The sequence below is a fragment of the Bombyx mori genome, chromosome 3, assembly GCF_030269925.1.
Source record: "Bombyx mori chromosome 3, ASM3026992v2".
NCBI classification, from domain to species: domain Eukaryota; kingdom Metazoa; phylum Arthropoda; class Insecta; order Lepidoptera; family Bombycidae; genus Bombyx; species Bombyx mori.
Window position 1 is genome coordinate 5,723,659 of NC_085109.1, and position 25,796 is coordinate 5,749,454.

Below are 25,796 nucleotides of genomic sequence, written 5' to 3' on the forward strand. Positions count from 1 at the left end.
GCAGAGCGGTGGTACCTACCCGTGCGAATTCACAAAGCGTCCTACCACCAGTAATTACGCAGTATTTTACGGGTTTGATTTTTATTACACGATGTCATTCCTTCACCGTGGAAATCAACATTTGTTAGGTACGTATATCATTTAAAATATTCAAATCTGATTCGTACACCGGCACAATCACCTGGCGTCTTATCCTTTAGGCCACGACGAGTTCATGTATATGTAAATAAAACAAGTCTAGGAATTGCTTTCAACTTTGAATATCCAATTTTAAGTCGTACCTACGCAAATAAAACACAACGGCAAATTCTAAGTATTTTATTACATTAAAAAGATTTATAACATTTGATTTTATCATAAAAATATATAAAAATTAATTACACGGACGGATTTCATTCAGTCTTTAATCTTAAATCAATACGGTTGTCAATGTTTTAACAATATTTATGAATTCTATTTCGACGATACCACTATCTTTAGTGTTGATTCAGAGCTCCAGAGATGGCAGTGTCATCTTTCCGTTACTACAAATGAAAGCTCTTACAACGGCTTAAACTCATCACTTTTTCACATCAAAAAACAACAAAAATCTAGCCTGTGCGTTTTACATTCATTCATTATGTACAAAGAACAAACGTCTTAAAACCCAGCTCGGGTTCAGAAATGGTAAATACCTATAATGCTGCTAAGGTCTTGTATATCTCTTGTCTTCATCATAAAAAGACGAATGATTTCTCAAAAAAAAATCAGGAAAACTCATTTTATTAATGGGCGTAAAAGCGTTTTTCTTTCTTGATTTTCCAATCGTTATTGTGTATTAAGATATAAGCAATATCTAATTGTTTTCGTAACTACAACTAGTATTTTAATCTCTCGTTTATTATTTTAGTTATTACTAGTGACTATTAGATTTCAAATGAAATAATTTCGTTCGCACTTGATTAATATGCTAACTATCGTACCTAACCCTCGTTTTTGCATACAGAAAGCACAACTAGTATGTCCCTTGAAGTCTGGTCGTTTTTTTGACTTAGGATTTCAACTTTATGACGAGAGGACCTCAGATATTTGATCCAATGCAAATGATGCACCAATCATTTGCTGCATTCAAGTTAGCGTATTTTGTTTTTCATACCTATTCTATACGAATCATACGTGTAATTAACTTGTTTTCTTCAGTATTACGATTTTGTCAAATCGAAAAACATGTTTCGCGAACAAATTTCAAACAAAGTTGACTTAGTTTCCTACTGTAATTTAATAGTTTATTTTATTCTAATAAAATTAAAATAATAAACGCGAAATTAAAACGACCGGCGAAAACAAAAATCCAAACACATCAGTTTAGATTTCTGAAATTGTATTACGAGGCAATTGTTTATCATTCAGTAACATGCGTACAAAATACAAGTAATTTATTTTATCATCTATTTCGACCTATTATTTAGTTTAAAGCAATAGTTCTGCTTCTTATCAGTTTAGGTTATTATTGTTTAGGGTTGTATAAGTTCATGGCCTGTCGTATCGGATAGGTGGTCACTAGAGCTTATAAATATCACAACATAAATGCTACTAGTCACTTGATATGAGTATGAAGTCTCAATAATAATGGCTGCCCCTCCTTTTTAACTGGAACATAGAACTGCTTAACAACGAAAATAAGTAATTTAGGGACGTAACAATACTGGTTTACAATTAATATAGCCTACCAATAAGTATTTGCTATTAGTATGGAAAAATCTGCATTCTCCGATCAAATTACATTTTAGTGCACAAAGTAAAATTAATATAAAATAGACAGCATTGACTTAGGTGATAGGTAGTAAGCATATTATATTGATCTCTTTTAGCCTCACACCCTTCTGAAACTACCCTTAAACTGCTTTAGTATAGAATTAGATTAAATATGTGCATGTTATTATTGCTTTACCTGTATTTCCTAAAGCCCCTTTAAAATTGAAATGTACATTATTTCAAGGTAAGGAACTGATTTATGTATAATGTACATACAATGTACAATAACATACATACCTTGAAATATTGTATCTTTATCTATTTCCCATAACAATCTACTATTTTGAGAGCTAACTAATGTTCAATGAAAATTGTAGTTTATATACATCACTTTAACTTATTAACATTATTTTTAGTTTAATTTGTGCCAAGTGTTATTTAACAAACACCTAGTGATTTACATGCTTATTATTGTCAAAAAAATACATATTTACCCACTTTCCCTTAACCCTTTACCACTTTCAACAACCAATTTTTTTTTTAGAGCCCTATCTTAAAAGAGCTTAACGCAACTAATACAACTAAGAATATAGGTAAAGGACTGATGACTGAAGAAGAATTACAACCATCTTTACTGTTACAAGTACAGTATTCTACAAATATATTGTATGTACCAGTCCTCATGAGACAAAACCTTTCATCTCCTTGAATGCCAACTTCACCCAAATAAGCACAGTCACGGAAGTACCTCCATTCACCATTAACTGTAATAAAAACACATGTTTACAATGCAATTTATTTATACTCATAATTAATGGTAAATTTTATGATATTGTTAGAAAAATTTCATAGCAAAGGATGTTTTGGTGAATTTGTGATAATAGCTCAATATCTTTCGCGAGTAAGTAACGTATCATGAAGATAATCGATTTTCAAAAACTTTTTCCATATATTTTTGGGTGTTTGATATGATAAAGTTTAAAAGTATTCGTGTTGTTAGAAGTATTTAAGTGGTTTAAGTAGTAACTACGTCTTTGTTTTCCAAGGTCACATGCTTTAAAGTTATAGATATACTCGTAGCCAACATAATACAATTGAACATTATTGTTTTTTCTATTCAATGTGGTTTTTAATACTTTCGGTACTATCAAAGTAATATTTTCATTTACCTTTTTGTCTTATTTTGCGGCACATGCTTGGTTTCATTCCCGGCAAATGCGAAAGTCCCTTTTCTTGATTGCAATCAGTTATCGGTACTGTACTATTATCGAAAGGATCTGCGCATTTGGGATCGGTGCTGGATCTGCAGTTCCAACATTTTATACTTAGAGCTAAAATAAACGGTTGAAATAAATTAAAAGTTTTTAAAGTACCTATGCCGATAAGGGCGTGACCAAGTTTTGTGAATGAAATAGTAATCTTACCGAGAGGCATTAAGCTAAAAATAATAAAAAAACCAACAAAATTACTAAGTTTGTTAATTTCCATGATATAATTGGGTTGAAAATGTCGTAAACAATTTACAAAAATATTTGATGATGATTAGTTCCGTAAAATTATGTTTGAAATTCATCGAGAGAGTTTTTTTTGTTCAATCATCCCATAACAGGCAAAGGTATTTTAGTCCATACATTACCAAAACTAAACAACAACTGCTGTACATACGGGAAGTAAAATGTACCGAAAGACTTTGATAATGCATTAAAATTAGGGGAGATGCATTAAGTAAGCATTGGATAGAATTAAATGAAATTACCTCTTAATAAAATGGTGTAAATTTATTTAGTTCTATAACCTATTTGGCAGAATCCCAGTAATAAACTCCAGAGATTCTAATCTAACAGATCGAAATTTATATATTACACTTCGGAAACTATTTACATTGGCAGACTTAATGCCTAACGTATTCTCTACCAGTGAACCAAAAGTAGTGCAGAGTAAATGATGGTAGGTGCATTAAACATAAACAAATATAATATATATATATATATATATATATATATTTTCATTTTTTCCCTACCTAATAGCCTTGAGAGGCTATTTCAGCGTAACCTTAATTAGTAGGTGAGCTCGCGGGGCTCAAACCTGACGACGTTGCTAACACGAACCCTAGTAAGAGCCGTGCTTCGCAGAATCTACCACCGGATCGGAAACGCGACCCACTGAGAAGATCCGGCGACAAACTCAGTGGGCTGTGTCTGAGGGTTAATTTACTCGTCGAACACTTCGTCGCAAGCGACACGGGTTTGACGAGAACGGTGACCGGTGCTTGAGGTACCTAAAAGCACCGTTAGTGGATCGGGAGGATCCGATATGACGTGTTTGGGGCGACGTCGACTGCTTTCCATTCTTTCCGCAGGATCGGGAATGTAGTTACCGGCGGCCACGATGAGAGGGTTCTCGTGTCGTGCCGCTTTATCGAAGTGGCGCATCGACGCCGACTGCATATACTTACTGATGGACTCTAAGTCCAGGTCGTCATGGAGGTCGACTTTCCTGACGAACCACGGGGCTCCGACGGCTATCCTGCAAAAATGGGATTGAATAACTTGAAATGATTTTAGGTGAGTACGGGCCGCGTGAGCGAACACTACACTTGCATAGGTCATGACGGGGCGTATGCAAGTTTTGTACAGTGTCACCTTATTTCTAAGGGACATTTTACTTCGCCTGCAAATCATCGGGTAGAGACGTCCTAGTATAAAGGCGGCACGGTCGCGTACCGTCTTTTTATGGGGGCGGAATATCATCCAGTTCTTATGTTTCATAAGTTTCAATGTTTCTAATGTTTCTTCTTCTGATGTTTCATAAGTTTCAATGTTTCTAATGTTTCTTCTTCTGATGTTTCAATATTTAAAATACCATTTATGTCACTTGTATAACTTATTATAACCACTTTTCAAATTTAGGTCATAAATCATATATAGGTTATGTATATATATGTATACATGTATGCATGCAAATATAAGGAATATATTAACAAAAATTTCAATTCATGACGATACGGTTAACTTCTCCAATAGCATTCCCTGAACTTGAACACGCAGCAGTCAGTAATGGTCTTAATATCGAGAGGGAGTGTAATTGAGTGCATTCCATAGCAGAACAGACTGCACAACAAAAGAATTAGAAACATAACTAGAACTATGTGTGGGACAACGAATCAATAGGCTATAGGGAACCTAGGGTCCGCTCATAGCTGGAGCTGGCTCATATTGAAAATAGGAAGTTATATAGGAATCGAAATCACGTACAAAATCGACGAAATCATATACCTACGAAAAGCAAAAAGGAACGGATGGGGGACAGATTTTTTTGAAATAATGAAATAAAGTAAGGTGATATGAAATTACCTCTTTTTTGACTTAAGGACAACGAGGTCTAGTGAAAAACTGAGCAAGCTGCTGCCATGGCCTAAATATACGTTGGTCGCTGCTAGTGTTAGAAGTAATAGCATCCAACAGCACTGTGATTAAATCAGGCAAATCCGTAAGTAGTTCTAGGTGTTGCACTCATTCTCGCTCGACCACAGTCTTACAAAAAATGTAAGTGCTCAAAGTTCCTTATACCAGGACTTAAAATGAAATAAAAAATAATTACATAAATTAAATTACTTTTCTATCACGGATTTGAAACAGACAAATGAAGAATATTAAAGAATTGGCTTTTTTGCCTTAAAATGTAAAATTATATATTAAAATATAAAACTTAAGAATTGGCTGTATGGCTAACTTTCATTGCCTTTCTCTTCGAGAAAAACCCTACTACTACTACTTTTCTATCAATTGAATGGGTGTTTGTTTGCTTGTTTGAAAAAGAAACGGCGGATGGGTGTGTAGTTGTGTGTACCTACTTACTGTATACAGATAACTAAATAACTAATATTACTGTGTATTCTGAACGTTGAAACATTAATTGTATGTCACACCATTTAATTCCAAGTTGGGTTCATATCTTTTAAGAAAAATTACAAACCGTCACAATGTATGTAAAACTAATGTTTGTTTCCCTTTTATGTACCTTTCAAACAGGTAAGATCGTAAATGAAATCTGGTATTTAAACGAATAAATATATACATCAGTATGTACATTTCTAAAGATTGTTACATTAATTTTAGTTGTTTCGATAAAATGCTACCAATGCGCGTCTTCTCAAGATCACAAAGGGGAAGATACATGCGGAGCATACAGGAAATTCGATAGAGAAAGTCACATAGCTGTAGACTGTGGTAGCGATGAATCTCACATGCCAGGAGCATTTTGTATGAAGTTAACTCAACAAGGACCCAAAGGGTTCATTTGTAAGTACATGCTATATCCTTTCAAATTAATACTAAATTAATATTTTCACAAAACAGGCCCTGTCTGCTCAAACAAGTAAATCAAATAAATTGTAACTACCTAATTGTATAAATTGTATCTGGTTTGTTATAAAAATATAATTTATTTTTCAAAGAATCCATTAAAATCATTGTCAGTATATTATTTTCTATATTTTATGTCTTGAAATCATGCATTTATATCTAACTCTTAATAAAGTGTTTCATAAGTGCAATCACATGCATGTCATTCTTTCACCGAAGCTTAATAAAATTAACGATGTCAGTAAGCAATCGTGACCACTACTATAGCATTTGCCAACATTTGAAGCCAAAAAAAATAAACCAAAGAGAAATGTTGATCATTTGGTATTTTCATTTTTATATTATAAGTGAATGTTTATTAAGATTAATAAAATAAATAATGCTTTCAGGGGATGGCAGATGGCGTCAAGTTATAAGACGATGCGCATCTGTAGCTGAGACTGGAGTGACCGGTGTCTGTAACTGGGGTGTCTATGACAACGGTGTGTACTGGGAAGAATGTTACTGTACCTCAGATGAATGCAATGGTTCTACGAGTGTATCTCTCTCAATTGCATTATTCATGGGCTCATTGAGCATATTGTTTGGCTTGTATAAGGTCTAGATTTTTTATTTATTTAGGTTTAAATTAAAGGAGGCGGTATGTATTATGGTAGATTTTGCGTTAGAGATTTTAACAGTACTGTTTTATTAGTAATATAGAATCCCAGCTCTATATAATATCATGTAAAAAAAGGCATACTTATATCGTGTCATACTCTTATTGTTGTAACTAAATTCCGAAAATTTATAACAACAACATGAACATTTGTAGATAAATTATTAACAAAACAAATACAAATATGGTATAAAATTCCATAAATTTCAAGGTTTCTCAATTAAATCTGTGGAGCTATTATTTAGTATAAAATTACATAAATAGACTCAATAATTGAGGAACTAATATTTTTAACTTGCTCAGTTATACAAGTTAAGCATTTTTTATAGATAACTTAGTTAAAGCCTATATTTTTTAAAAAAGAACCTCCTTTATTTTAAATTTACTTGAATCTATTTGTTTTTAAATACCTATTATTATGATATATTATTATCACATGATATATTTTGCATTTTTAAGATTTAATTATGTAACATATTGCCTAACAAAGTGTCTTACATAATTTCTCTAGTGTACTATGAATCATATAAGTGATTCACAAAGAGACTATTGTCTAACTTATTATGATAAGTATGTTAGTTTTAATTATACCAGTTCTATCAACATTTTATACGTCCATTATAAGACATAATTACTTCTTTATTTTTGTGGCATATATAATAATAAAACTCTTTAAAATATGAAATTGTATTACAGGGTATAAGAGAATCACAAATAACTAAAAAAAATATTGGAGATTAAAATACTCATTATCTTTTGCACAGTAATATTCAATAATTAGAAATTAGCTAATGCTTGAGGTCGACGAAGCTGTGTGATCTGAAGTGAAATCATTACTTAGATTACAGATTACAAAATCCAATGTGGCTAAAAGAAAATTTGTTTATGTTCAAATTAGATATTTTTTTTCATTTAAATTGAGATAGTTACCATTATGACAACAGCTCTTATGCCTTGTATGTTGAGTTTAATTATAATTATACTATTTGTATTGTAAGGGATATTGTCAGTACTTTCTTGTACGATAACCGTTTTTTAGCTATGTAAAAAACATAGATTTTTTTAAGCACAAAAAATGTAGGTTCTAAATAGTAACCAAGTCCGTCCAGTATAGTATAAGATAAAATGAATTGAGAAACACCTTATCAATTGTAATTAAGCATATGTTAGGGTCTTTTGTGAAAGGATATTTTTTTCGAATAAGAGCGTGTGAATAAAGTTGTGAGTGATTATTACGCGTCACACATGTCGTCTTCTCGCATTAAAACTGTATAATCTCAAAACTTACTAATTTTACAGGAGAGTGTTTTAAAGGTTTAACATGTAATATTTTTCATATTAATTATATTTGCAACTATTTTACACCAGTTACATTATCTGTCTTAAAGTAACATAAAATTATGTATTAATTTTGTTAATAGTAGTCAAAACATAGGTAAACTAAAAAAAAAACTCAAAACTAAACTACGCTCTTTTGACAGTATTTATTAGAAAAATACGTACGAATATTAACTCAATATCGCATATTTTTGGAAATTGTACATTTTTAATGCGAAAAGGCGATATAATATATAATTACATAAATAATATGGAAAGTAGAGATAAAGAGCACACTCTTTGTCTATGAAAAAGTGTCTGCCGAAAAACAGTCAAAGGTATTGGCACCATAGCAAGTGGTGTAATTTAGTGATAGATAGTGCCAAAACTGGTATTAATTTCTTCAACTCTGCACACTACTCCTTTTTACAACTGCCACCTTCATGTCACACCACTTGCTTTGCTTACACTATGTTGAAGAATTTTTGAGTTGTAATTTTCTACTCACAACTATATTTTTTTCAATTTGTCCCCTCATTTAAGATGGTTCTCCTTACCTCTACCCTCCATTATTCATAACATAATAATCATCATAATTAAATCAGTATATTAATATTGTTGTGAAAGGTAATCTAGGGCGCACGTGATTGTAATTTCTTCCATCTTTCATGGATAAAACCGCAATGGCAGCTAAATACTTCGAGTGTTAACATTCTATATATATATATATCGACGCTTGAAAGGCAAACGTGACTAAGCGACAATGCGTGAACTTTACAGTAGACTAATTTAAAGTTGGAATACCTGAAAAAAAATCTATTTTAACGAATCTAGCTGTAGGATTGAAATAATTTTAATAGACCTAGAAATATATATTTTTTGCGCCTCGAATATGGTTATTGCCTATCATTTATGTACAAAGCAGTTATTGTCGCTTAGTCACGTTTGCCTTTCGAGCGTCGATATAGAACTTAGTATACGGAATACAATGGTTATCGACGATCCGAATGGCGGTCTTATGTGCGGAGTCAAGTAGGGTATTCCAGAACACGTGGTCGAGCCTCGCTGTGCTGTGTATCACGAGTCTGGCCAGGCGTGAAGTCCTAGCCTATGTTGAATGCTCCCGACTTTTATTTTTATTTTGATTTGTTTTTTTTTATTGCTTAGATGGGTGGACGAGCTCACAGCCCACCTGGTGTTAAGTGGTTACTGGAGCCCATAGACATCTACAACGTAAATGCGTCACCCACCTTGAGATATCAGTTCGAAGGTCTCAGTATAGTTACAACGGCTGCCCCACCCTTCAAACCGAAACGCATTACTGCTTCACGGCAGAAATAGGCAGGGTGGTGTTACCTACCCGTGCGGACTCCCAAGAGGTCCTACCACCAGTAATACAGTTGTGTAAACAGTTGAAGGTGGTCTAGAGTACTTTCCACCACTAAATCGCTCACGACAATCACGCCTGATCGTATTCAAGAAACTAACTATACTTACTATACTTGAGACCTTAGAACTTATATCTCAAGGTGGGTGGCGCATTTACGTCGTAGATGTCTATGGGCTCCAATAACCTCTTAACACCAGGTGGGCTGTGGGCTCGTCCACACATCTAAGCAATAAAAAAAACTTATTAATATTTGTAATGCAATAAATTTTATTATATAAGAATCTCTTAAGCTGACTGCATTCTAAATTGACAAATTAATGAATGAATATTGTAATTTTGTAATCATCATCAATAACAACAAATAAATATACATTCTATTTTGTACACAAATTGAAGGTAGTTTTTTTTTAGATAATTTAGATCAAACTAATTTCAAAACTTTTTTACTTCAAAAAATCCGTTCTTTCTGTAAGCTCGGGATTCAGTCCATCAAGTAAATTTTGGGCGAAACGCTGCAAGCTGATTTAGTTGAGTAATATCCCTTTCTGTCTCATAAAACAGCGAAACATAGACACAGCCGATTAATAAAAACATACTTCAAAAATGAGAAATTTAATTGTTTTAAAGAACTCCCGATTAGAAATGAGACGTCATCCGATTTCAACTCCACCAAAAACTTTAAACACTGTTTGGGAAAAAAACATTTCCCCAAACTGCTAGTCGTAGCTTAAATGATAAGACGCCGGAGTACTCGTACCGAGTGATGCGATTGCTTATGTTCAAAAACTAGAAGCAGGTGCCAATCTTTTGTATCATTATGGATGCTCCCGATCTATTAACGGTGCTTTTAGGTACCACAAGCACCGGTCACCGTCCTCGTAGAACCCGTCGCTCGACCAGCGATTTCACCCATAGCCACAACCCACTGAGTTTCTCGCCGGATCATCTCAGTGGGTCGCGTTTCCGATCAGGTGGTAGATCCTGCGAAGCACTGCTCTTGTTAGGGCCAATGTTAGCAACACTCCGGTTTGCGCCCCGTGAGCTCACCTACATGTTAGGGCGAAGCTGAAATAGCCTCTCAAGGCTATCAGTATAGGTAATGAATATATAAATATATATATAATAGAATTTATATTTATATGATATATATTCACGAATGACTTCCAAGATGATGACATCTTGATATAAAAATCAACCCCGCAATTATTGTAATTTGCGTAATTTCCACGTACGTAATCACTATACAATTTAGACCATGACATCAAGTCTCAGTAGGTGGCGGCATTGAAGTTGATGTCTATGAGGTTCGGTATCTATTTCACTCCCAAATGGGCCGTGAGCTCGTTCAAACGAATACGCAAAAAAGAACTTATGCCACCAATCATATGTTGATGGTACAATCATAGAAATCTTCACTTGGAATTGTACCATGATCTTCGGCAAAGCGACTCGTCACGACAACCCTCTTATAGTGGCTGCTTTAATTACATAACCGACCCAGACGACGGGGCGACCCAAAGCCGCCTTCCTCGTAAGAACTTATCGGATCCTCCCGACCCAGTCTCGGTGCTTTTGAGCTCTCCAAGGATATGTCATCGTTCTTGTTGAACTTGTGGAAGAGTTCAACGTACAACCTAGCCCATAGATACAGTCCATTGAGTTTCTCGCCGGTAATTCTCAGTAGGTCGCAATTCCGATTCGGCGGTAGATTCAGCGAAGCACTGCTATTGCTAGGGCTAGTGTTAGCAAGTTCTTTCAGGCTGAGGCTGGTCGTTGGAATAGCCCTTTAGGCTGCTAACGATTAGGTAGGAGAAAAAAGGAACTAATTTTACACAGATAGAATATTAAATTTAATTTACATAGGTACTAGTCAAACACGGCCCGCCGTGCTAGTCGATCTTTTATTTTACTTTGATTCGATCTCCACCAAACTTCACAAGATTATCCGCTCCGGCCGGTTCGGGGTCCCTAAGGAACATATGTATGTACGTACAATCGGCTTTTAGATACATACATATGTAGGTACATATGGAATCTTACAGGGGTTAACAAATTTTCTGCTCCCGATAAGTTAGGTAGTATATTCCGCGTGTTTCTTCTAATACGTTAAGAGTACAATAGTCGCTATACAATTGAGATCTAGTCCTCGTGTCTCAAGCTCGGCAGCAGTGATATCCACGGCCTCAGTCAATCACTATACCAAGCCTCTGCGTTTTTACTATTTTTACTTAGTTAATTATCTGTATAGTTCGAAACAAGTTCCTTTGCAATACTGTTATTTTCGAAAACACTCGACTATGTTGACTCAAATGGCGTAATTGTCGAATTTTGTGCTCACGTTAAGCTATTTTAATAAAAATAAGTTGTCCGTTAAAAACCATACAAAGATACAGACTTGCAATTTAATTATGTCCATATGAGACATCTAAATTATCGGTAGTACCTACCAAGACCCTTAATGTGACTTCTGATTTTAGAATAAAATTATTAAGAGTTTGAGTAAAAATAGAAACACGCACCTACCTATGTAATGAATGAGCAGGCTACTCGTGTGTTATAATGTACATATAAGCTATAAATGTTTAGATCTGTCCCGCTAACGCTTCAATAAAGAAACGACCTTCTTCAATTAACACGTGAACATTTATTGATTTATAAGAACAAACGAACTGGTTATATTTTTCACGGAATTTCTGAAGCTGCTGAACATAGCTATTTTAAACAGAATTGCTTATTGTAGGTTCCTACTTAAGTAACCTACATTAAACTTTCATAAAATTATATTCAATGACCTACATATTGCAAAGCACGTGTATTGGCGGCAATTATATTTTCCTCTATTCTGAATAGCATAGCTTTGATTGGCCATTCATCCATTTCAAATAATACGATCATGTTCATAATTGTAAAACGTCGGTCTATAAATTAAGTTATTTAATTGTCTCTATTAATAGTTTCAGGTTTAGAATTGGCTATCTCCGTGTTGCAGTCGCATCGATAATTATCGAAACCACCGAACGGTAATAGCTCTTCTAACTAACATGGTTGGTAAACGACGGGTGCCAGGGCCGCCATTAAAAGAGTCTAATATACTAAAAAGTACAACTAAATATTAGAGATAAAAAAAATGTTAATTCTGGTTTCTAACTTTAAACATAGTTTAATAAAATATAAATAAAATAAATACTCAAATAAATATGATAAATACTCCTAAATACGATTGTCAATCGAAATACTTATTTTAAAACATAAATAAAGAACAAAATTAGTTTAATTTTGCATTTCAATAAGTTAAAACCTACAACATGCTTTGGATGCTTGAAAAGGCCATCCCGCTCGGGCTTATACCTCCTGCCTACCTGTACTATCGATTAAAGTAAAAATAAAACCTATGGTTATCCCGAACATTAAGATCATAGTAGACGTGACATATTTTTTAATTAGATACATACTTAGTCTGGTCATAAATACTGTTACAATTAAAAATAAACAAAATATTACATTTGAATTTGGAATCTGTCATTTTTATATGATTGCTCATTGAGTTTTCTCATTTTGGCGCCAATACATTGTACAATATTTTGCGATATTAAAATGGAGTGGGGTGATAAAGAGAACCGAATCGCTGTGTTTGTATTACACAAAGTAGATATGGAACCAAATGCAATTTTTAAAACTCTCCATACGCTTGGTATTAGTAAAATGTTTGTGTACCGGGCTATTAATAGGTGCAATGAGACCTCCTCTGCTTGTGACAGAAAAAGATCTGGCCGTCCACGTAGTGTTCGTACGAAAAAGGTGGTCAAAGCAGTAAGGGAAAGATTTCGAAGAAATCCTGTCCGAAAGCAAAAGATTTTTATCTCGGGAGATGAAGATAGCACCTAGAACCATGTCGCGTATTTTAAAAGATGACTTAGGACCACTGAAGTAGGAAACCTATGGAAATGAAACGTCAACAAAAAATTCGTGCCACTGTGACGTCATCTGGCCACAAAACATGGCGGTTTTAGTGCTGCCCAGAAGATTTTAATGTTAGTAGTTTTTATCGATAAACGTTCTTGGCTCATTTTATTTTAAATATTGTTGAGTGAATGTATTTGTAGAATTTATACTTTAATAGGAAGTAAGTATATTGTTATGTGCAAAGATGATGTGATTTAGATATTATGTGAAATCTAAGACGAGTTCGTGCTTCAAATTTGCCAAGTAAACGATATGACGATTTTTAAAATTTGCTACACTGATTTTATAAAGTTGTCGTTTGCCGCAAAACATAAAGATATGGCGTAATACAGTGCCATCTGCCCATTTCTAGCATGCTGAATGTTATCGTATTTTGAGTACGTGTTTTTCTTAGACTATTACAATCTATTTTAATTGTTTTGCTGACTCTAAAGTCCGTAACACACTACCGCAGCGCACCTCAAGGAAGGTACGCCGCACCATTTGAATCACTCTCACTTGAGAGTGATTCAAATTTTAAACTTATCAAGGGACCGCCTGATAAAAAAAAACACCTACAGAACATTTATTCCTTAATAAAATTACAAACGTCATTCCTTGTAACTTCCTCTCTAAAATCACTTAATTATTAAATATTTAACGAGTTGACAATAGTGTTTTAAAACTATTTTATTTAAATAGTTTCGACGACTTTCTTGAGATCCTATAAAATATGTTTTAATTATTATTTTTGTATGTTTTAAGCATGATAAAATAAGAAATTTTATATAAGCAATCATATTAAATCGATATCAAAGTCAACAAATAATGTACAACCCAAAACAGACGGCCGAACTGACGTGACAATGACATTTGGCGCGCTAAACATGGCGGATTTTCGGCCTCATTAGACGGAGACGGAGACATTTACGTATATTCATGTTTCATTTTATGTACGCACTGAAATACTGTTATATTGTTTTCCTGCGAGTTAAAGTGCTGAGTAAGAACGAGATAGATATATGTTTATGTATGTGCCTTCAAAATGGGTGCTATTTATATAAGCAATTGTACGTATAGAACAATATGTCGTGTACCTACTATATAGGTCTATGCTTAGGACTTGCAACCTATAAGAGACGTACTGGTCATTTCTTAACTGATAATTTAAAAGAGAATAGGGTGGTAATATCGAAACAACTACTGAAGTGGTACGCAAAGGGAGGTCATAGAAATTTTTTGTTTACGGATGAGAATTTTTTTACAATTGAGCAACATTTTAACAAGCAAAATGACCGTATTTATGCTCAAAGCTCTAAGGAAGCTTCCCAATTAGTCGCCAGAGTGCAACGTGGGCACTATCCGACTTCAGTGATGGTTTGGTGGGGTATTAGCTATGAAGGAGTAACTGAGCCATACTTTTGTGAAAAAGGTATCAAAACATCGGCACAAGTGTATCAAGATACCATTCTTGAGAAGGTAGTGAAGCCCCTTAACAACACCATGTTCAATAATCAAGAATGGTCCTTCCAGCAAGACTCGGCGCCAGGTTATAAAGCTCGGTCTACGCAGTCTTGGTTGGAAACGAACGTTTCGGCCTTCATCAGAGCTGAAGACTGGCCGTCGTCTAGTCCCGATCTTAATCCGCTGGTTTATGATTTATGGTCAGTTTTAGAGAGTACGGATTGCTCTAAACGCCATGATAATTTGGAGTCCCTAAAACAATCCGTACGATTGGCAGTGAAAAATTTTCCCATGGAAAGATTGCGTGCTTCTATTGATAACTGGCCTCAACGTTTAAATGACTGTATTGCAGCCAATGGAGACCACTTCGAATAAGCTTTTTATACTTTAAATTGTTTTATATTTATGCATTAAACTAACACACTGTAAAAGTAATAAATGTTATTTGCAATAGAATTTTTTTAATTTTTAATTATAACAGTATTTATGGCCAGACTAAGTATTTGCACATATTACTTTAAATACATTTAAACAAATAAATAAATGATAAAGTGTTAGCACGTTTAATCGCGCACCCTTGCTAAATTAAATCGAATTTATTATTATGGTTTTAATCCTATTATTTTTAGTTCGTAATCTCCCAAACAAGTCACTGAAAAAATCAACTCATGCAGTTGTGAAAATTTTTACTTGAAGTTTTCAATTTAAGAGAATTAATAAGTCTAATCGTAACCCGCGGTCTTGAGTCATCAATCAAATTAATGGTTTCAAGGAAGCAATTTGATTCTGGTTGCGCTCCTGTCACTTTGGTTATACATTAATTATTCAATACGGACTCAGCCCTGCCGGAGGCTACATATTTCAATGAAATTCTCTTTCGGCCTTCGAGCGTGAATAGCGGAATGTATGTTTAATTGGGCGTATAAATTTAACATGTACCTAAGTACATAAAGCAGCGATATGTAAATTTTTTTTGGGTACTTCGTAGACAGCGGTATGCAGCGGCTTGGCTCTGCTCCTGGTATTGCTGAAGTCCATGGGCGACGGTAACGACTCACCATCAGGGTGCCGTATGCTCGTCTGCCTACAAGGGCAATAAAAAAAAAAAGACCAGCATAGGTACTGCCCACCTCATAATCCGTGGTCTCGGCCTCTCAAAATTACTTATTATGAAATAACTGACTTTGTAATGAAATTCCAACCACGGTGCTTCCTGAGGACTATATTTTTATTATGTTCAAACGAGGTTTAAGCAGATTTCTGTGCTCTAAGCAGCGGCTTGACTGTCCCTGAGACATTGGCGATGAGGTTCACTGTATACCTACTATTATACCTACGAGAGAAAAACATATTTGGGCACGTGACTAATATTATAACTTCTTTGTATTTTGAACTATTCCTGGCTCTCGTATTAGTAGCAATCGTCTAAATCCCCAAAGCCAAGAATCCTGCCCTTCCTTCTACTTCGGCTCGTAACAGTTACGTGTTTCTATTTAAATAGTAGCAGAGCTATTGTACCATTGCCATTGAAACTTTAATTTATGTAAACGCTTAACATTAGATGGGCCGCTAACTCTCTTAATGATGGACGAAAAGGGTCAGTTTAGCTATTAAATTAAGTAGTGGCAATTTTAAAATACAATATATTTTTTTCAGAACATTGGTGCTAATTTTGGGGCGGCCTTTGTACTGTAGGTAAAATTGACAGCTAGAAATCATGTTTCAAGGGGGGATGAAATATATAATGTCAAATGCTTAAATAGTCAAATAGGTGTGTTAGGTATTGAAGTTACTAACATAGATTATAATTAATTAATATTTACTAACAAAATGTTATGGTTTAATTACTGAAACAAAGATACATTATAATAATAATAAACACTCTTGATGTCACAGTTAACATTAGGTGGGTCGTGTGTTCGTACATTAAATATCTAAAAATACTATCAGGCTACTTAGAAAGAAAACTGCCGAGTATTTAAAATTTTTGTTTATGATATTTAAACAATATATTGTTCAGCACACAACATTAATTTGTTGTATCGACAGATTATTTTTAAATACCAGTTGACATCGATATTATTGTGTTCACTAAGTACTAATAAGCCGTTAACAAATTTAGAATGAGTTCCGTGTACTTTCCAATCAACTTACATTCGTGTTTAGTTAAGTACAACACTCAATTAATTAGCTTTAATTACCAACGAAGTACTATTATAATTGTGGATCGTCATCATGTTGGAAATAACCACAAGAAACTGTTTCGTGATAAAAGGTCTGGTTGTCTAAAAACAACTATCTAAAGCAAAATTTATTTAAAATACACTGGTGGTAGGACCTCTTGTGAGTCCGCGCGGGTAGGTACGACGGCCCTGCCTATTTCTGCCGTGAAGCAGTAATGCGTTTCGGTTTGAAGGGTGGGGTAGCCGTTGTAACTATACTGAGATCTTAGAACTTATATCTCAAGGTGGGTGGCGCATTTACGTCGTAGATGTCTATGGGCTCCAGTAACCACTTAACACCAGCTGGGCTGTGAGCTCGTCCACTCATCTGTCTCATTGCAATAAACAAAACACACTGGAGTGTTATGAAATCAAAGAAAAGGTTTTTGATACAAACAATAAAATTATGTAGGCGCTAATAAATAGTAGAGGAGGAGTAGTAATAATATTGTTTTTAATAAAACAGGAAAACAGTTTTGTTTGCTCCTTTAGATGGCATTCGAATTATAAGCTACCATCCTCAAAGCAATTTGTAGTTTCTTATAAAGTTTACCTCAATTTGTTGTTCAGTTTGGTTTTTGATAAATTAAAACAGCTAAGAATTGAAACGTAAAAAAATACGTTCTAATTTAAGGACCGCGCAATTTCTTAATTAAATAACTACACAGTTTCGCTAAATATTCATTGCACAGGAATTATATTCGTCTAATCTAACCATAAGAATTGCGGCAAATATCTGAGGAACCTTAGGCTTGTGGAAATTGGAAAATGTTATTTTTTTGCAATTATCATCGTTGCTCGTTGAGCTTTCAGCGGTGATCGTCGCGTCGTCTGTCCTCGACAGCCATCGGGAGACCTCGCCTGGACCCGAGTAAGTGTGACAACAGCGACAATGATCTCACCTACCCTTTCTGACTCAACCGTGAATCATAGTCGAGAAAGAGAAGGAAGATCTCCGCCGCCTCTCTCGATCGCATTATTTCCATCCAAATCCCGGTCGAGGCTTGATATTTTCCCGTAGGCTTCAGGCTTCAGTCCCTTGAATAGCGCAGGGGGAATTTCACATTTCACGTCGCGCACTCGTACAGATAACGACTTTCTCTGGAATGATTGAGTAACCATTTGTTAGTGGCCTCGCGTTACGCGCTATTTTCAATTAACACGATGGGGAAATTTTAGTACGTGCATTTCTTGTGCTAATGTGAAGTTCATTTCATTCAGTAAATACAAAATTGTTAATTGATCGTGAGTATTGACTCAAGGTGAAGTGGTCGTCGGTCAAATGGCCGTAACAGGTTGATCTGGTGAGTATATAGTTTGTTTTTTGCTTAAATTTATTATTGATTAGCGTTTGATTTGTTTACGAAGGACGCGAGAAAGTGGTTAAAGGTTATGACCCCTCGCGCGTATTCAGAGGCTGGAGGGAGGGAACTCGTCATGTTACCTAACTATACTCCAGGAATGGAATACATATATTCAACTATTAATAACGCAAGCCAATTTTTTTTTACTAGTATGTTTAAAGTAAGTAAACATTTAAAATACTTTTAGAACGAATCTGTTTACAAAATAACTACAACAGCATTTTTAATATTTAAATTGTTTAATACATGTTTAATTCGTAAATAGTAAGGTACATGTCTAAAAAAATAATCAATGTAAATCCAATAGATATTAAATCTCATTCTTTCAAAATAATTAAAATATCTATATTATGAAATTTTTATTTAAACGTATACAGACAATATGCAAGAAAGCTGTGTTTCAACTTAAGCATTACAATACAGATAAATGTTTGTGTTTTTTTTTTTTTTTCATAATTTTGTTAGAACATCTTACGTGATTCTAATACTACAGATATGTCATTCCGACTACCTAGAAGTACTATAATATTGGCATCTATCCGTCTGTAGTTGTACTTTCCAGATAATATCTTTCTACGCAGCTGTATTTTACATATTGATTGCTGGTAAAATGTTTTATAAGGGTTTGTATTTTATTTTTGACACCGGGTTGCACTTGTAATACCTATTCACTATAATCGTTTTCTAATTGAACTTATACCTCAATGAAATGTTTCAATGCATTTAGCGGATTCGTTGTTCTGATTTCAACAGCTTAATGTCGTTTGGCCCTTAAAAGCATCTACCTAAATTCTACGTTGATTAATAAAATGTCAGCTGATCGATTGCGTTAGCATTAATATTTTCTAATAAAAGATTCATGTTAAGTTTTTCGCCTTTTCCGATAAATCGACTTAAGCGGCTTTACGAACAATGAAATTGTATTTCAGCCCGTCCCTACGCGGATATAAAAATATACCTACATAGGTAACTGCAAAGTTCCTTGAAGTTTACTCTCTTAACACCAGATGGGCCGTGGAAATTATCTATCATAAAGCGCTGAGAGCGTCTTGTTCTTGTGCTCATTCGTGCTCAAATAATTAAAGCACGTATTATCGGTAACTAAGTGTTCAATATCAAAGTGTTTATTGGGTGGTTAGAAAGAGTTCACAATCCGATAACTCTCTAAGGAGCAGACGGTCTATTCAGATGGAATGACACGGCTAAGCTGTCTTTAAAAATAGGGGACAAGAGCCGATTAATAAAAAAAAAAACTCAGCTTTCATAGTATGGTATGACAACGTAAATTCCGCGGTGTTATTATTAAGTTATTTACTGGTGGTAGGACCTCTTGGGAGTCCGCACGGGTAGGTACCACCACCCCGCCTATTTCCGCCGTGAAGCACTAATGCGTTTCGGTTCGAAGGGTGGGGTAGCTGTTGTAACTATACTGAGACCTTAGAACTTATATCTCAAGATGGGTAGCGCATTTACGTTGTAGATGTCTATGGGCTCCAGTAACCACTTAATACCAGGTGGGCTGTGAGCTCGACCTAAGCAATAAAAAATAAAAAAAAATTCTCGTTTGGCGACTACTCAGTTCTAAGCAAGTGATTTTCGCGGCAGAAATACACAGGAGGTAGACATCAATAGGCGCGACTTTAAAACCCAGATGAAACTAAGTCAAAACCCAGATCAAATATTTATTTGAAACGTTTCAGTTTTCATGTAGGTATTTCGTTTCGGTTGGTAGGTTGTCCCTAAGGTTTTTAACAGCGAATTAGGAACCTGTTACGGTCACTGGAAAAGATATTTGTTGAGTAAATTGTGACGTAATTAACTTAATTCGTTCGTATAGCGTACGAGTATTTCAAATGAAGATATGAATTTATATCGATCAAAGTAATTTTTATTTATTTAATTGCCCTTGTAGGCAGACGAGCATACAGCCCACCTGAAAGTGAGTGGTTTAATACTCTCAAAAAGCCTCGTTTGAAGAAGGACATGTCATAGAGGTGCTCGGGAAACACCGTAGAAGGGAGCCCATTCAAGTGGGAGCCCAATACGTGGCAAAAAAGATCTCTGGAAGCGTACTGTGGATGAACGCAGTGGCTTCAGCTAGTATGGATGAACTCTGCTCCGGTGGCGGGAGGTGCAATGGTAAAAACGAGATGATGGAATCATCTCAAACAATTCCTCAGAGCACTCCCTATGGAATATACGGTACAAAACGCAGAGAGAAGTGAAGTCCCTTCGCAGACCCAGAAGTTCCAAACGATCCGTGAGAATAGGATTATCAACAATCCGAACGGATCGAATCAAATGGAAGTAGCTGGTATTTGGGAGCCCGGTCTAGAGGTGAGAGCAACATTCTACGCGAGGCCAGACTTGTGGTTTGTAAAGCAAATTTCTTTGCCTATTTTGGACGCCAACTTTGTTTTGCCCTCCAAATGACTCCAAAATTGGACATCGCTCAAAATGTCGACCCCAATTATCCCAATACTAGTGGAAGGTTGCAGGGGAACTCCTTGGAATTGTAGCACCATAACAAAGGGGTCCTTCTTGGCAGTGAACGCACAACCTTGTATCTTCAACGGGCTCATCTCCAAACACCGGCCGCCTGAGTTTTGTAGCGCTTAAACAACAGACGTTGATCCGGGTAGCCATTCCATTCCATCTTGTCATTGCTAGAGCGTCTCACTCACCAAGCTTGTGACTTAGAATTACACCTTCGTCCATACAAAGTCTGTAGATTACGTCGTCAAGTTCATCTTAGATAGGAGCCGAAATGTCCTGAGGAACGCTCCAAGTAAATGTCTGATCTGACTTCCACAGACTTCAGTCTCTTAAAGACCATGCGGGTGTAATTCGGCTATGGAGTATTCTCTCAATGAATTATGGACGTTAGGATAGTGCTAAGCAAATGTTAGCCAAGTCTCTCAGGCTGCGCCCCGTGAACTCGCCTACACTTTCGATGAAACTAGGTTAACCCCTTGAGGTTACTAGCAGTAGGCAAGCAAAAAAGGTAGTGCTCAATTTATTCCAGCAACGTTTTTTAATATCCTTTGTAATTGAAATGATATCAATGGGAGATCCTTTTTCTTCGGTTTTCGTAATTAATTAAAACGGTAACATACCTATTTTTACGTAAAAATAGGTATTAAAAATACCTATATATCAATAGGCAAAGACAAAACAACTACGTACCATTTTCTCCGCTATTTGTCATTCAAATTTTTTTTTGTATTTGCTCAATAACTGTGATCGAATTTAAGGGTTACCAAAAATAAAATTTGGTATGACTATTCAGTATATTTTTTTCATGTTTATGTCAATAGCGAAGCTGTAAGAGAAAATGTATTACATAAAAAGAATTTAATTTTTCAAGAATGAGTAATTATGATGGAATTTCGATGATTGAGTGAACACAAATAAAATCAAAAGGATTGTGGTAGTTATTTTAAATTTGGTCCCGTATCGGATGTTTCATTTGCACTAAAATAACAATCCTATATTTAAAATCCCAATTCTTATTTATTATTTAACTACTTCAGTAGGTACTATTGTGGTTACTGGTGCCAACAAGAGATAAGCAATAGCGGCAAGTATCAGATGTGGCAATATTGTGGCCCCAAAATAAATACTATTATTCTGCCTAAATATGCTGGTCAGATATTTCGGTATCATGGTAAGAATACAACTGAAATGAATTTTCAAGTTCATCGTTCATGACGGGCTTATCTATACACACTGTGTTGTCCATGGACTCTGTAACCGGTTAACAACAAGAGTGCAATAGATAAATCGGAACATTAACTTAGAGAAACCTTTAGAAGTCGGAGACTAAGTTATAAGAATATATATTATGATCCAAGAACGTTTATATCTTACGTATAGAAGAAGATAGCGCCGCGCCGCTTCTCTGAAGACTCTCACGTAACCGTTGCTAAGCACACTAGTTATCTGATCCCCTACGAGTCTGACGCGTCCATTACTAACTCTCGACTATATTTTATATGAATATTAGGCATTAAACGCTCTTTCAGACGCGTTAAATGTAATTCTTATAATATAATATCGAGGGGGGAAAGGTGGTGGGGAAAGGAGGTGGAAAAGCGCATAATACGCAAAAGCTATCTTTGTATTAAAGACAAAATTTATTTGGTATTAGCATCAACAATTCGATGTTTTTAACTGAACTTCAATTATATTTACCCCATTTAAACAGTCGAAGAATTTTTTTTTTGTCATGATTTGTTTTTTCAAATTTTAAACTTTAAATGGCTCTCCTGTATGGTTGCAAAAATGTCACTTAAACGAAATAACTTTTCAACCCTCGATAATGTAATGAAAATTTACTCTATGACCCGTGAACTTATTTAAATTCTATATTCTAAACACCGCAGTAGTTGTCATCATAAAGATTTACTATGTGCCGTGTGTATTTTAATGACTATTCTGTGACTATCAAACTGAATAAAAATTCGAAAAATCCTTGAAATTCGTCCAAAGGAATAGGAAATCGAAACTCAACCCTTGAAACACTTCGAGTCACGGACAATATTAATTTCAGTCCAGCACCTACAAATACCATTAATAAACAGAAAGAAATTCTCAATTTTCCGCTCTGTAGAATATTTTAATTTAAAATTCCGTTAGTGCACACCCGTTCATCACTGTCAACAGATGTTCGGTGCCAATGAAATCCACCGTATCGAACATAAAGAAAGAAGGGTTTATGTAAATAACGTTTGTACTCTGACGCGCCGGTTTTGCGATTCTTGAAGGCTTTCGATTTTACATTCTGATACTAAAATGTCTTATTGAAATACTACGTATGTATGTAGTACGTATGTAGCTCGCGAATAGATACGCTTATTTGTTTCTTCGTTGTTTGTGATTATTTATTGCTTACTGTTTTTTTTTTGACGTAAATACTATAAATAAATAATTTGGTAGGCAGCGGCTTGGCTCTGCCCCTGGCATTGCTGAAGTCCATGGGCGACGGTAACCACTCACCATCAGGTGGGCCGTATGCTCGTCTGCTTACAAGGGCAATAAAAAAAAAATACGTGTCGAGATCCCACCAAACAGTAAAATAGATATTATTAAACTTAAAACTAAATTTTTTTTATAATTATGATTTATTTAATATAAATGAATAAATCGGAACATCCAGCTGCTTAGTGGCTAGTGAACGTTATTGATGTCCAAGTTCGGCCGGCTACGGTACCCGGCCGGAATCAACCTTTGTTAAAAATGTCGGGTCAAACATTCAAAAATTTAAATCAACAAAGGTCACGTCTGCTAATCATAAACAGTAAAATTCAATATTGTTAACACCCACAGCATTCACGCTGAGACTGATATTATTAGGCATGTGTTACTATACTTATTGCGAATATTCAAATATACGGTGCTCTGAACAATATTTAATAGGTACAAGGATCTAACGGAGCTAATAATTAAATATTCAACGGCTCAATGGACATCTAAGCTTGTGTTATACAAGCCACTGAAATGTTATGGAACAAGAGAAATAAAAGAATGAAGTTTATATAAATTTTAGGCTTTATGTTCGCCCTTTAATTTTTAGCTTTGGAACAATTCCTGAAATCTGTGTAGAATAATGATGTATTTAAATTGTAATTCGTGGCGTATGCCAGGAATTGGCACGGGCCCTGTCAATATTGGATGATTGGAGGTAGTGGAATGGGAATGGTGGGCTCTCACGGATATCAAATGACTCCTTTATCTATGCCACGAAAAGTTCGCGCGTTCCAGTTTGAAGCTTACAAGAGCCTTAGAACAATGGAACTCAGACTTCGACATCACGTGAACACAGTACAGCTTTTGGGCTCTAGTAACGTGTGTGTCGTGAACACGTTTGCTTATGAAAACTGAAAAAAGTAAAAGCTGAAAAAAAAAGAAAAAAAAGTAATAAAACGGTATTCTCAAATCGCCGCAAAATTATAATTTGCGTAATTACTGGTGGTAGGACCTCTTGTGAGTCCGCGCGGGTAGGTACCACCACCTCGCCTATTTCTGCCGTGAAGCAGTAATGCGTTTCGGTTTGAAGGGTGGGGTAGCCGTTGTAATTATACTTGAGACCTTAGAACTTATATCTCAAGGTGGGTGGCACATTTACGTTATAGATGTCTATGGGCTCCAGTATCCACTTAACACCAGGTGGGCTGTGAGCTCGTCCACCCATCTAAGCAATAAAAAAATAATGAAATCGTATAAATACTTAATAAACTGCTGCGAACAGTCTACACTAATTGTTATTGCGTAACATCGACTGACCAGGAAAAATCGACTTTCTAAGCAAAACAAACGTACAGAATAAACAAACTAATCAAAACATCCTAAAGTGCTGAGCCGTGCTTACTCGCCAACGTCCATTTTAGTTGATTCTACTAGAGGCACATAAACAATAATGGAAACATTCGTGTTAACGCCGCTTTGTCATGGACAAATTGTATTTGATTGTTTATAGTGAACATAATCGGTGTATTCGGTACAACGGCCTATTCTTATTCTGTCCATGTCGTAAACTCTCAACTACCGCGGTTGTTAGTTGACCATTTCTCGACTACAACTCTTCCTAGTTTTTGGCTGGGCGCCATTACAGTATTATCATCTGCTTTATCGGAAGGGAAGTCGTAACCATATTCCTACGCCGCATTCAGTATAATTTTCCAAAGGTATCGGTGAGAATGAGAGAACAACCTAATCAAAAACTGTTATTTTGTGGACTGTATGTACATTTATTAAAATTAATTAATAAAAAGATTTTCTATATTGAATATAGTTTTAATTCTGGCATGTTTATTTATCACAACGAGATATATTGTTGTAAGTTTTAATAAAATCTTTAAATCGATTTCTGGGCAATTATCGTATCAGATAAACTAAATTAGTACAACGTTGAAAATAAAGCAATTCCGGACGATACGTTTACATATTGGTAAACTTAATCATTAAAGACTCATCTAGGATATTTTTCCTTTACATTAACAATGACAAGAAATTGGCGGTTTCTTACGTAGTCGCCTTCGAGTATCACCGAGTTGCAAGTGCAAAGACTACAAAACGCCATCTTGTCACTTCATCTTCATCATCATCATCATCATCATTTCAGCCTATCGCCGTCCACTGCTGAACATAGGCCTCTCCAATAGATTTCCAGTGCGACCGGTTCATTGCCACCTGCATCCAACGAGACCCAGCGCTTTTTACTAGGTCGTCGGTCCATCTAGTAGGTGGCCGTCCCACACTGCGCTTGCCAGTACGTGGTCGCCACTCCAGGATCTTTCTGCCCCATCGACCGTCCTCTCTTCGTGCTACGTGGCCGGCCCA

At 35.4% G+C, this 25,796-nt stretch overlaps 3 protein-coding genes across 4 annotated transcripts in view; 2 read left to right on the plus strand and 1 right to left on the minus strand.

The window, feature by feature from the left end:
* Window positions 1-302: 302 nt before the first annotated feature.
* On the minus strand, window positions 303-3,351 carry LOC101742993 (uncharacterized). The gene is made up of 3 exons (XM_004931754.5): window positions 3,159-3,351; window positions 2,904-3,065; window positions 303-2,498 (listed from the first exon to the last, which is right to left on the minus strand). Exons 1-3 carry the CDS (start codon window positions 3,220-3,222, stop codon window positions 2,275-2,277), a joined length of 450 nt encoding a protein of 149 aa, XP_004931811.1. The 5' UTR covers window positions 3,223-3,351; the 3' UTR covers window positions 303-2,274.
* Window positions 3,352-5,322: 1,971 nt separating this feature from the next.
* LOC101742852 (uncharacterized) lies at window positions 5,323-9,853 on the plus strand. 2 transcript variants are annotated; one of them, XM_004931753.5, is made up of 3 exons: window positions 5,323-5,765; window positions 5,853-6,035; window positions 6,488-9,853. In XM_004931753.5, exons 1-3 carry the CDS (start codon window positions 5,717-5,719, stop codon window positions 6,700-6,702), a joined length of 447 nt encoding a protein of 148 aa, XP_004931810.1. In that variant the 5' UTR covers window positions 5,323-5,716; the 3' UTR covers window positions 6,703-9,853. The 2 variants fall into 2 exon arrangements, with proteins under 2 accessions (XP_004931810.1, XP_062531497.1); XM_062675513.1 differs by having other exon boundaries at window positions 5,368-5,565.
* An 8,224-nt stretch (window positions 9,854-18,077) lies between these two features.
* Window positions 18,078-25,796, plus strand: part of LOC101739146 (probable G-protein coupled receptor CG31760) — an 87,477-nt gene continuing 79,758 nt past the window's right edge. The window contains exon 1 of the mRNA XM_004931810.5: window positions 18,078-18,395. The gene's annotated coding sequence lies outside the window, so the exon portion shown is untranslated. The remainder of the gene's footprint in view (window positions 18,396-25,796) is intronic.

What these genes read in the sequence shown, in the direction of transcription:
- LOC101742993 (XM_004931754.5), bottom strand. Translation starts at nt 3,222, where the DNA reads ATGGAAATTAACAAACTTAGTAATTTTGTTGGTTTTTTTATTATTTTT. An exon ending in TTTTAGCTTAATGCCTCTCG is followed by an intron (nt 3,066 to 3,158) that starts GTAAGATTACTA and finishes CGTTTATTTTAG; the next exon opens with CTCTAAGTATAAAATGTTGG. An exon ending in CCGCAAAATAAGACAAAAAG is followed by an intron (nt 2,499 to 2,903) that starts GTAAATGAAAAT and finishes TTTTTATTACAG; the next exon opens with TTAATGGTGAATGGAGGTAC.
- LOC101742852 (XM_004931753.5), top strand. Translation starts at nt 5,717, where the DNA reads ATGTATGTAAAACTAATGTTTGTTTCCCTTTTATGTACCTTTCAAACA. An exon ending in TTTATGTACCTTTCAAACAG is followed by an intron (nt 5,766 to 5,852) that starts GTAAGATCGTAA and finishes CATTAATTTTAG; the next exon opens with TTGTTTCGATAAAATGCTAC. An exon ending in AGGACCCAAAGGGTTCATTT is followed by an intron (nt 6,036 to 6,487) that starts GTAAGTACATGC and finishes TAATGCTTTCAG; the next exon opens with GGGATGGCAGATGGCGTCAA.